The sequence below is a fragment of the Varanus komodoensis genome, unplaced genomic scaffold (genome assembly GCF_004798865.1).
Source record: "Varanus komodoensis strain SLA01 unplaced genomic scaffold, ASM479886v1 scaffold1, whole genome shotgun sequence".
NCBI classification, from domain to species: Eukaryota; Metazoa; Chordata; class Lepidosauria; order Squamata; family Varanidae; genus Varanus; species Varanus komodoensis.
This window is the reverse complement of record NW_025335268.1, coordinates 22,761,810-22,774,871: the sequence shown is the minus strand read 5'-3', so window position 1 is coordinate 22,774,871 and position 13,062 is coordinate 22,761,810. Positions and strand designations below refer to the sequence as shown.

The 13,062-nt window shown below is 39.5% G+C and overlaps 1 protein-coding gene across 1 annotated transcript in view; it reads right to left on the bottom strand.

The window, feature by feature from the left end:
- PLD5 (phospholipase D family member 5) overlaps nt 1–12,662 on the bottom strand; it is an 80,191-nt gene extending 67,529 nt beyond the window's left edge. The window contains 2 exon segments of the mRNA XM_044419723.1: nt 11,182–11,238; nt 12,659–12,662. Of these exon segments, the coding sequence (XP_044275658.1) occupies nt 11,182–11,184 (3 nt within the window). The 5' untranslated portion in view covers nt 11,185–11,238; nt 12,659–12,662.
- Between the last annotated feature and the right edge of the window lie 400 nt (nt 12,663–13,062).

The window sequence follows — 13,062 nt, the reverse complement described above, 5'->3', positions numbered from 1 at the left end:
CTTAAGCAGTAACTAACAGTGCAATCCTAGACATATTTAGTCAGAAATACGTCCCACAAGTTTCATAGGCCTTACTCTGGGATAAGTATGTATTCTTTTTTCTTTTCATTATCATAATTTTCCTAAATTATCTTCACTACAATAGATTTGCAATTGAAGAAATATCAATGTGTAGTCTTTTCCCCTGCCCTTGAAAAAGATCACAGCATGTCATAAAATTACTGCTTCTCAACAATAAAGATGATCCACTGAAAATGCAGAAGTTCCATTAGCTTACAGTGAGACAGTCTGTGCAGTTGCCATAAATAGTATTACTGTTAGGCTCATTCCACATTGCATCCATTAGCAATCTTTTTAACCTTTACTCACCCTTCTATTTCCACTTTATTTTAAGAACATCAACTGGCACACCAAGTTTGACCATGCTCCTTTTTAGCTTCCAATCCTCTCCTAGATTGACCAGTACTATTTAACTACCCCAAAAGATATCATAATATTGAGTCATTTTTAAAATATTGTCCATATTCTTCTCCACAAAAAAGGTTACAGATCAATAATAAGAACCTAGAATGTGTGCTTTGTACATTATATGAGTCCTGTGAATAGTCTCTCTCTTAACTTCCCAACTGGTGGGTTTCAAGACCTGCTGTTACCTATCAGAAGGGCTGGCATGACTGAGCACCCACCAATGGCTCACAGGTGCCTGGAGTTGCTCCTCTTCTTCCCTGCTACCTGTTTCTTCACCTGCCTCACACTATGGGTCTAACAAAGATGGTGGTTAGAAGCAGAGGCAGTAGATGCCCCTGTCTATGTGCTCACTGGTTCACTGCCTGTCAAGCAAGTGGGAGCAATGATGAGGAACATTGTTAGGAAGGATGTTAGATGGTGATAATGGTGGTGAGAAGGGTGAGGAAGCGGACCATTGCCTTCTACAAAACCACTTGGAGCTGGCACTGCCCATCAGACTTGCCCCTGAAGCCCAGACTACTGGTCTGCTCTCAGTAGAAGGGATTCTATGTGTATGAACATCATATTTCCAAATCAAACCTGTATCTTTCTAAATACAGTTTTATTCCTTGAATCCCAGTGACAGTCTGAATGTTAAATGCCTTTTAATAAATGAACGTGTTTTCTGTGTTTAGTGAAAATCTTTATACCAAGCAGTTACTTATAAACAGTGCTAACATCAAGTGTAGCATGTACTCTTCAACAGACAAACACAACTCTCAGCTCAATAAAACTATACCAGCTATAAATTTGCATCATTAGGTATAACAGGAATAGGGACTAAGAACCATATTTATCTCTGAATGCACAGGTTTGGTCTACAACCTAGAATTCAGTGTGCCCAATTACACATCCAGCAAACCTCCAAATCAGGGGTCTCAAACTCGCGGCCCACGGGGCACGAGGGAGGGGCCCTGTGGCCTTCAAAGCGCCAGCGGCGCCCGGGCCGGCCGTGGGATGAGCGGCCCACCACCACCGCAGTGGTGGAATACTTGATGCCGCCCAGCCTCACCCAGACTCTACTTCCAGCGGTTCCCAGGTAAGTTGAGTTTGAGACCCCTGCTCTAAATGGTTTGTTCACACCATTGATCATGCTATCTCATCTGAACTGTCTGGCAGGTATGGGAGCAAGGAATGCAGCATGATAGTGGTTTTGCTCCCAGCTCCTGCTTTTCCCAGGCTGAAATCACTACCACACTTTATCCCTCAAGATAAAGTTAATGCTGTTACAGAAATCACTCAGAATCTTTGCTCCACCATATGAAAATCACTGAAGGACTAGCCTCCTTCCTGCTGAAATCAATAGGCTCCTTGCTTGCCAGAGCAGGGTGTCACCATTAGGTACCTTGTCTCCCATAGTCAATGCTTCCTTTTTCTTTACTTCTTCTCCATAAATCAGGGGTTGCAGTGCTTGCAAGCTCCTGTCTGCAGGAAAAGGCTTCCACTCAAGGAAAGAAAAAATGCTTCTGCAGGTTCTTAGTGCAAAGTGGTAGCCTCCATACCCTCTTCCCCACCCCCTCTGTTTGTATTTCTCAAGCATGCTGAAGATTCCTTCCCACTGTTTCAAAAAACTGCAGCAGCTTCAAAAACTGCTTCTGAGCCCAGCTTTGGCAAGAATGCTGCTAATTTCCCCCATCAAATCAGAACTTGGCCAAGACTGGAGTGTCCCCAGTTGGCTTGCATGTGAACAAATCTATTTGCTTAGTTAATTCTCCCCAAAGTGCATATCAACACATATTCCATTGTAGTGATATCCTCTTCAACAGCATCTGACTGTGGATCCCCTTGGGTAGGAATTGCCTTCTTAGCCAATGTCTAAAGATTCCTTATAAGTCGGCCATTGGAACATGTGCAAATTCATACACAGGTCCAATTAAATACATCATATAAGTGAACCGTTTTGTGGGGAGTGGTAGCACTTTGTTTTGTATTCAACACTACAAGAAATCTCTGATAAATTCTGTGCTTATCCAAAATGTTCAGTTATTTTTCAGAATCCAAAATGTTCAGTTATTTCCCTGTTTATCCACAAAGCCTAATGAGACAATAATCCCTGAACATGTCAGCCTAGAATCAGTAAAATGATGAAACAAGGGCCACTACACTGAAATTCAATCCTGAGAGTAGGTGGAATAACTGTCTAGGAGAGGAGTCATACTGAAAGAACAGATCTGGAGCTAGTGAAAACTTGTGAACTGGTTTTGCTGCATGAATCCCAGGTAGCAGATATGGTTTCATCAGTCTCCTGTTTGGTGTCATTTGAAGTGTCATCTATTCCTCTTTTTGACAGAGGAGAACTTGCCTCCATGATCTATGCCTTGATAAATTCTGGATTAGAACATATAAAGTGGGGGCCAAAAACAAGACATTGCAATATTTCCCTGGAGTGGGTTACCTTAGCTCTAACTTCTCATCACTCCTTGTTGCTGGCATCTACAGGACCAGATATTACTCCGAGTGCCTGGTTGGTAGGTAATGATACTGATTTATTTAATTTACAATATTTTTACTCCATCCTTAACAAATGTCTGAGTACAGCTTATAACATAATTAAACATAATAATAAATAAACACAACAAATACAACAAGCATAATAAAATATGACTAAGCATGGCCATTAAAAACTTAGTTAAAATATTTAAATATTAAAATGCTGGGCAAATAAAAAGGCTTTTACCTGGCACCAAAAAAAACATGACATTGGTGCCAGGCGAACCTTTCTGGGGAGAAGGAGAAAGAGGATGTTAGAGGAAAAAGAGATGGTCTTTATATATAAGAGCCATGCTACCCACTACTGGGATATGACTGCAAGAGCACTCTCCTGTCTGAAGTTCCCCAACTGTCATTCACAAGCACACTACCTCCAATGCTAAAGGCAGCATATATCCATCAGAACTAGTAGGCATCAATAACCTCCTACTTCATGGATATGTCCAGTTTCCTTTGAAAGCCATCCTGATTGGTGGCCATCTCTACATCTCATGGAAGTAAATTGCAAGCTAAATGATACACTGTATTAAGAAGTAATACTCCGTCAGCTTCACTGGCTCCCCACTGAAGTCCGGGCCCAATTCAAGGTGTTGGTTATCACCTATAAAGCCCTTAACGGCTTGGGTCCTGGTTACCTAAAGCAGTGCTTGCGTCAATACGTGCCCTCCCGCCCCTTGAGATTGGCGGCAGAGGCCCTTCTCCGGGAGCCCTCCATGAAGGACATTAGGAGGGTGAGTACCTGGAGGAGGGCTTTCTCTGTGGTGGCGCCCAATCTATGGAATGCGCTCTCCAGAGAGGTCCGCCTGGTGCCACCGTCATTTGCTTTTCGGTGCCAGGCCAAGACCTTTTTATTTAAATGTCATTTTAATTGTTAACATTATTTATTGATTTATATCTTCGGCCAGGATGTCTCCAATTATATTGTTCCATATGGTTAATTGTGTATTTATTTATTGTTGTGAGCCACCCTGAGGCTTTGGCGAATGGGGCGGCATAGAAGTTTGCTAAATAAATAAATAATAGGTACTACCTTATATCTATTCTGAGCCTCCCACTAATCAGGTTCATGGGATGACCCCAGGTTCTAGTATTATGGGAGAAGGAAAATGTGTACCTCTCTACTCTCTCTGCACAATGCCTAATTCTGTATATTTGTTTCATGTCTCCCTTACTCACCCTGTTTCTAAGCAAAGCTATCACAGCTGTTTTAAACTTTCCTCATAGGCAAGTGACTCCAACTCCTTGATTGTGCTGGTAGTTCTTTTCTGCACTTTTTCCAGCTCTACAATTTCCATTTGTAAGTGGGGCAACCAGAATTTTACAGAATCTGTAATAAGTGTGATCGCACCATAGATTTGTATAGGGTAGTGTGAAAGAGGCAGTTTGATTTTCATTTCTTTTCCTAATAATGCTTATCATGGACTTTGCCTTTTTCACAGCAGCTGCATATTGGGTCCACATTTTCAGCAAGCTGTCCACTATAACCCCAAGAACTCTTTCTTGGTCTGTCATCCCTAGCTCAGATCCCATCAGCTTATAGCTGAAGATAGCATTTTTTGCCCCATTGTGCATTACTTTATATTTGTTTACATTGAACCACATTTGCCATTTTGATGCTTGTTTCCCCAGTTTGGAGAGATCCTTGTGACTTAACTACCCTAAGCAGCACTCCTAATTCCAGATCCTTTATGAAGAAGTTGAAAACATTGATCCTAGTACAGTATAGTGGGACTGCACTGTTTATGTCCCTCAACTAGGGAAAATTACCATTTATTCTACTCTCTGCTTTCTATTCTTTAACCAGTTACTGATGCATAAGAGGCTTCTCCTCTTATTCCATAACTGCTAAGTTTGCTCAGGAGTCTTCAGGAACGGATTTTGTCAAAGGCCTTCCTAAAGTTCAAGTAAATAATGTCCACTGGATCATTATACAAATCCTAGGTGTGACTACCCTTGGAATATTGTGTTCAGTTCTGGATGCCTTACCTGAAAAAGGACATTGTTGAATTGGAAAAGGTGCAGAGACAAAAATTATCAGGGGGCCAGAGCAGCAACCTTATGAGGAATGGCTATGACACTTGTTCAGCTTAGAAAAATGGTAAGAGGTGACTCTTTCTGTTTTTAAAATAATGCATGATGTGGAGAGAGGCATACCTGTGACCTTTAAATGGACCTTCCCCACACCCTCAAGATTCACTGGTCTTTCACGTCTCCCAGTTGAAACCCTGCCATCCCAACCCATTTCCAGACCACACCATTCCACCACGAACACCCACAGAAGTGGGTGCGCATGAGGCATACCATGTGGCCCAAATCCTTCACTCAAAGAGGTCCTTTGGCAAGCTCTTCTACCTGCTGGATTGGGAGAGTTACAGACCTGAGAAGTGATCCTGGGAACCAGTTGAGAATATTCATGCCACAGCAAATGTCTGTGCCTTCCACCATGCACACCCAGAGAATCCAAGACCATGAAGGAGTGTGGAAGTCCATTTCGCAATGAGGGGAGGGAAAGTCAGGACCAGAAACCAGGCTAATCCTGCAAATGTCTGCTGAACCAGGAACGCCTTTTCAGGCACTTGCAGGGAATAGCTAAGAGGCAATCATGTGGTGCAGTTGGAACCCAGGAAACCAACATAAAAGGCCTCTCAGCCACAGCAATACAAGTTGTCTCTATTACTCTCTTGTGCTCTGTCCCTCTGCATGACTGCACCTTGATGCTGCATGTTCCTGCCTTGCTCCTGTGAATTCCTCCCTGTTCCACCTGCTCCTGCCTCGCTCTAGCCCTGCTCTAATTTTGTCCTTGCCTTGCTACTGCCGGGCTCCAGCTCGCTCCTGTCTGTCCCTGGGGCCTTTCTCCACAACATCAACCACCTTTGCACGACTGCTTCTCTGGCATTTGACTCCTGGACTGTGCTCTCTCTCTCGCATTACTTCAAACTCCTTGCTGAATGGTTTCTGGTTCCAGACTGTTGACCATGCTGCCAGTCTCTAGCCCCACAGAATTATGGATCCCAGCCTCACACCAGTGTCCTGGTGTTATGCCAATCCCTGCCAGCCACCAATGTCCCACTCTTCACTGATTTCTTTAAAGACTCTAGGAAGGATACCGGTGATTTATTAACTTTCATTTGTCAGTGAGATTGAGAATTTCATCTTTAGTCCCTCAAACTTCCTCATTACTTAAGGAACAGTTATCTTTTCTGTATCCTTTGCAGTGGAGATAAAAGGGAAAAATCATTCAGCTTTTCTGTGCTCTTCTTTTCTTCCTTAAGTACTACTTAACTATATTATCTTTCAGTGATTCAACTGCTTTTCTAGCTGGTTTCCTGCTTCTGATATACTTGTATTATTGGCCTTCATGTTATTAGCAATATGCCCTCAGAATGACCCTTTGGTTTTTCTGCTTGAACTTCCCTTGTGCAAGCACATGCTCCTTCATGTTTTCCTCATTGGGGCAAGAATTTCATTTTCCAAAGGAAGCCGTCTTTTCCTTAATAGTTTCCTTCATGTTGTTTGTTGCTGACTTCACAGTTTCACTGCAGAATCCTAAAGAAGGTAGAGAGTCCTTGACGGACTGCAGCAGAGGGAACAGACAGCAACTGTGGCACTTTTGCCAGGGAAATAACTCTGGCAAATTAATGCCAGTGCCCTTGCCTAGCCTACCTGCATAAAAAAACAAATTGATGGGGCCCCTAATACATGGTGGTCTGCCATTTCAATGAAAAGGCCTCCATTATTGTTGCATGAAAGACTTCAGATGAACCTTAATAGGCAACTATTTACATAATAAATTATATGGATGAAACTGGAATTTAGTGCTGAATTATATGTGTAGTATACATCTTTTAAAGTACTATCACTGGACATTAAATTTAAAGTTATCTCCTGACTCTCCAAGTAAGAACTACTACAATGATACAAAACTAAATTAGATCATTGAAATAAGACTCAAGCAACTATCAAAAAATGCTACTTGTGTAATACTTGTGTCTTTATTGTGTCTATAATCTATATGTATATTCTTGCAAGATTTTCACTACCTGAGAGTACCTATTATAATGGAGATATATTAAGCTTTTCCAATATTTAGGTGATCAAATATGCCTTTTACTGGCCCTTCATGAATTATGCCTCAGAGATGCTAAGACAGGTTTGATTAACCTATAAATCTCTTCTTACATTTGGATTCATCTAATACTTGACACTTTGTATTTAACAGTTCTGAAATGCTAAAATATTTATCAAACTATATCACTCTCCCAAGTAATTGATCTTCAAAATTTGCTCCATTTATTGATAACCAACCTGGCACTGCCCTGCACCCTATGCTATTAGAATTGAGGGAAGGGGCTGGGCCACACTGGTTGGTCTTTGCCTTCCATCTTTCTTCTCCCCCAACTCCCAACATGTGATTCTAATCACAGTGGGCCAGGCCAAGCTTTGAGCTACCTTTCCATTCAACCTGATGAAGAACCTTGTGTAACATGAAAGCTCAGCTAGTCTTGTACCTGGTTTATCATCTTACTCATATCTTGGCTCCCATTCTTTAGGACCCATATAGCAACAATATTCAGCCTAAGTACTAACTATTTTCTGTTAAATTGATGCACACCTATAAAAAGGTGTATCATGTTATTCAGAAATTTGATTTTGAAGTTTCTGACAGAGGATTTTACCTGAAGACTTGAATAGTTTTATAACCTGATCATTTTTTTAAACAAATTGCCTTAAAAAGAGAAGTTCATAAATTGCAACAATGAGAAGAAGCCACACTCCAGTAAACTATTTAACTAATTTGTTAAATGTGCATAGTTAGGACTTAAAATACATATGTTTGCTAGAATGTACAAAGAACCTTTCTGAATGATACCAAAATCAATCTTACCAAAAAAGTCCAGTGCTCTGTTTCCCACAAGGGCCAACTATCTCTGGGAAGGATAGTATGAAGCAGTCTAAAATTATGTGAATTCAAAACTTTCCATATGTTCTCCTTTAATATTAGCATTTCCAGCTTTAAGCCTTTATATTTAATGCAATCTGTACCACTATATAAAAACCCTGTCCCTGAGATTTCTGTGTCACTCTCTGTGGCTCAAGATGAAGACCTTTATCTGAGTTAGATCTTGTACATCCTAGCCCCGATCTCTGTTCTTTTGCTTCACCTGTGCCCCTCCCTGAACAGAGTTAAGAGGATCCCCTTCAAGGCTATGAGTTGGTTTCCATAGCAACTCCCTATATTCTCAGGCTTCAGAATACCATAGCACTGGTTTGGTTCCTGTAGGATCACTAGGAAGGCAATAAAAATTAATCTGAGACTGTGTCTGAGGTAACAAACGTTGAAGGAGAACGAGCATTTAGAGAAATGCCTCTTCTAGAACATAGTTCAAAGACATAAAAGAAATGTATTCTGTTCCAGAATAGCAGTTTTTTGAACCCTGCAGGGGAGCTATCAAGATTTCTTATGCTGAGATATTTTATCTGAAAATTCTTCCTGGTGTCAGATAGTGAAGTGTAAAGTCAACACTGAAGAATTTGTCATATGCTATTGCTAAGAAAATTAAGAAACACAAGAACCTGCAATTTTTCTAAGATGAATGCGCTATTTTTTCTAAGACACACAGCTCACAAAGAATGAATGTGAAAAGATATAACTTATATTTTGATTAATTTATACTATTTTAGTTTGACCCAAGTATACATGCCTACGACACATGCCTATTTAAGCTAAATGTATGCTGAAAACTGATTTCCATTTAAAATGAAGCATTTATGAAATTATCCTCTAGTCCCTACAATTACATCCAAATACAAAAACCACTTAGACATTCCCCCATAATGTGGTCATTTGAGCAAGTCTGATTCCTTGGATCTTTCCCACCCAGTTCCACAGCAGCCAACAGAAAACCATCATACTCCAAATTAATAGGGTCATTTGTTTGCAAAGACATCCCCTTGTTGGATGCGGATTCAGCAAAGAAATGGCAGCCACTTGGTCAGTACTATTTCATTTTGAATATTTTCACATAAAATTAAATTAGCAGTAAAAGTGTAAGAAGTCAAGCAAAATACAGTGTGTTCTGTAAATGATAACCATGCTACACCCTGTGTGTCAGTGGCCATCTAACTTTTGCTGCCATAATCATACTTTTGGAAATAGTCTTGTCAAGGTATATGTGAAAGTATTTTCATGGATGAATTAATTTTCACATATGCTTATCTGTGGAATAACTATCTCAGGACAGAATTCAATGTTGTTTCTGGTCTGTCAATGCTGTTCTTCAAGAAGTAGGTCCCACTAATTCCTTTGCTGAAACAGGATCCAGGACTTATGTAGGAGAAATTTAGCACTTCCTAGAGGAAGCCCCGGAGAACAAAGACACCATTCTGTATTGTCCAGGTATATGTGCAATGCAGCCAATGTCTCTTTGCCACGAAACAATGCAACACACTTGTCATCCTGTTGCTCCATGCACTTTATAACCTAAAGCAGACTGTCTCTCTCCCTATTATACTCTTATTTACCATGATTTTAACGTTAAAATTTCCAAGCATTGTATGATAATCAGCATATATATGAATATCACAAAATATGAGAGTTTTAAATTATTTGGGATCTCTACATTGTATAACATGTTCAGAGATCAGATAGATTCTTATGATTTCATGTCCACATTATGTTTGTATATTTTGAAGGAACAGTATTCAGTTACTCTTATTATATTGTTGTGGTGCTCCACATAATCTTGTGGCACTCATATCCTGGCAAAATCTACCCATCAAGAATTCTTTCAAATGCTGCCCATGACCTAGGTTCCTTATCATTTCACATAACTCAGAATCATGGTCCACCTTTCCTTAGTAAAACCAGAGGAAAGCAAACAACAAAAAACAAAAAAAGACATTTTAGTTGAACATTTCACTTAACCTTTCTTTTATCTAACATTATTTATGGAGGTTGCAGAACACTTGGTATAATGAACAATACAATATTTGGAAAATATCCAGTTCCACTGTGTTAGGATCTGTTATGGTAACATGTATGGAAAGTAAGTGCTTCAGCAAGTTATAGTTATTGCATGTTCAACACAGACATTGTTGACTTGGTAACAAATAACATGAAGGGCTGAACTTCTTCCAGAATATCACGCTGGAGTGCCAACAGCCTATTTGTTATCTATTTTCCTACTTTGAGGCAATCATACTTTGAAATATTTCTTTTATCTGTTGGTTTGCTTGAAACATCCTGCTGAAAGTAAAAAAAAGACAACAATCTGCCTCAGATTTTCTTCTTTTATTTAAATTACAAAGAGGCTAATAACCGTGTCAGTTATCAAATAAGCATATTTTATAGCTTGCTGTTTTCACAAAGTATTTATTTAAAGGATTTGTATTTCGGTGTTTTGGTGCACTCATTGTTTCCTTATCATTTAAATTTATTCTGATAAATGATTAAAATAAGCTTTCATATAGGATACTGGTTTCATTATATATTTAATTAAGGAATCCTGTGGGGGTTTTTTCCCAGTTAGGGTAGATCCAAATGCTTACAGTGTGCAGCCTTTCTCCTGCCCCTGGTGATTATTTAGCACCTAAGAATCTAAAGATTAAAAAGACAGATAAAACATTCCTTGCAGTGTGAAATATACTTTTGCCTTTCTCCATTTTTGCTTACTTTTCATATGATTACATCCTAAGCTGTGTTTTTTGTACTTACTGGAATACTTTGATTGAATTTATATATATAAAGGACAAACATATTTTACACACCCACTCAAAGTCATATACAAGCTAGCAATCAATAGATGCTATTGAGCCATTAGAAGTATAAATCTAAATCAGCATTGCTCCTGGAGTACTTTTTAAAAATTGTCAACCAAATGTATACAACTACATGTTTATTGCTGAAAACACCAGCCTTTCCATATCAAGACTTCTTTTAAACAACGATCCTCTAGCTAAAAAGGCTTTGTTAAACTGTACATTATCAGTACCAGAAATAATTTGTCACCAACTTGCCTGTTCCTTCCAACAAAATATTGATAGCGCTATTGTTAGCCACTTGCAGCTTGCTTTAAATAATTGCCTTCTACTGTTTTCACTAGCAGGTTCTGCTACACATTGCCTTCAGTTCCAAGCAGCTATATTTTTTTTTCTTAATCTGGTAAAATCCAAAGAGCTTCTTACCATTCTGATCCCGTGGAATCCAGCAGTACCAGCAAATGAGCTGTGGCTGTAGCACTGCTTAGAGAAGCCACTGGAGGCTTTAGAGGCACCGAGATGTGTGGAAAATGTATCACCACTGCTTAAATTCCGGTCATTCAATTGTTATCCTTGATGTTTTGAAAATCAGCAGCCAATCCAGGCATGAAAAAGAAGAGCTTGCAACAAGAATCTTGGAATGCTCACATAGCACAGGTTTGTGTGGTGACTGTTGTTTTTAAGATATGTGCACTTACTTACATTGTTTCACTGTACAGTAGAGAATAACTCAGCTCTTCTTATTCCAAAAGGATTCATGCACCTTTTTGAAGCTTGTTTTATGGACTGTCAAAAAGCAAGTATGTGGCACGTGCCCATCTGAATGATTATACAGAGGTCTGCCAAGCTACCTAAATGCTGACTTGCAAAAATTATGATTTCAAATGAGGCTTCTCCTAAGTCCTCACTGTCACGGATTCAGCCGGAACACGGGATAGTTTGTGCTGTAGGCAGAATGTTCATCTACACACTAGCAATAGCAAATTCTTTTCTTGCACTGTGCTTCTTCTTTTTTTTTTTTCAAAAAAGGGAAAAAATTCGGGACAAATAGCAGCAATTAGATGACTCAGAAACATAGCAGAATAATAAACAGTCTGAATACCAAACAGCTTTCAGATGTATTTCTCTGCTTTTGCTATGAGAGTGAACTAGCTGGACAAAACTGGTGGGTTTTGTGACCTGTTTCTCTTTCGGAAAGTTCAGCTAGTTGGGTGTCATACACAGCCTGTTCAAATACAGGAGAAATCTGGATTAAAACACATACTTTATGTCATAAAGAGTATGAAGAGTGAATGGTTTTAATACAATGAATAAAGTCCAAGGTAGCAAGCAAACATCATACAGCATTATCCAAGTATGCCAAATGATCAGCAGACAGTAAGATAATATTCACTTTGCATGGTCCCTCTCCTCCCATGCAGTCTCCTGGAATCTATAATGTAGATCTTGTTTGTATACTTCAGAGGAGGAGGATAAAGCCTATGGAGGATAAAGCCTATGGAAATCTAGACATTTATATGTTTTGTACATACAGAACATTACTCATGTAGGCACCACTAATGAGTATGGGGGGTAATGGGGGTAGCATTCTATTTCATTCAGTATATTCCTGCATCACCAATGAGTGTGAAATATATTCTCAAACGGCATATTACATTTCTTGTGAGGATATTCCTAATTTCAAAACTGAGAAGACTTCCTCCACCATTCTTGCCAACAACGGCACTTCTGTTGGCGAGGCAATAATAAGGACAGCCTCAGAACAAAGATTTCAAGTTCATATTGGAGGAATTTATATTTGTTATGTCCTAAACATCCTGGATTAAGGGCATGCTAGCACATTGAATGGAGCACAGAAACTGATGAAGTCAATAAAGCTGGAACAAAATTGACGTAATATGACCTTTGCTGCTGAGAATTTTATTTGGGTTGCCTTCTAATAAGAATTTACCAAAATCTGCAAATTTATTCATAAATGCTATAGAATGAACTTTTAAAAAGTGGTTTTTCAAAAACTGAATGTGGGACAAAGTGAAACATTTAGACTGCTAACACCTAACACAAGTTTTGCCAGAAAATTCTAAGCCAGTGTGTCTTTCAGGGCAGGCCCACCTTAGATGTGACTGGGACATGAGTCTCCAGAATGGCAGTTGTATGCCATTCTCAGCAACTTTGAGAGAGCGCTAAATGTTCCTTTCTTGGATGTTCTTGAGCATGTCATTTCCAATCATTTGTAGATACTCCTAGATACTCCTGATTATCTGAATTTCCATCAGGATACAGACCAGGTTTTGGCACAGAAACAGC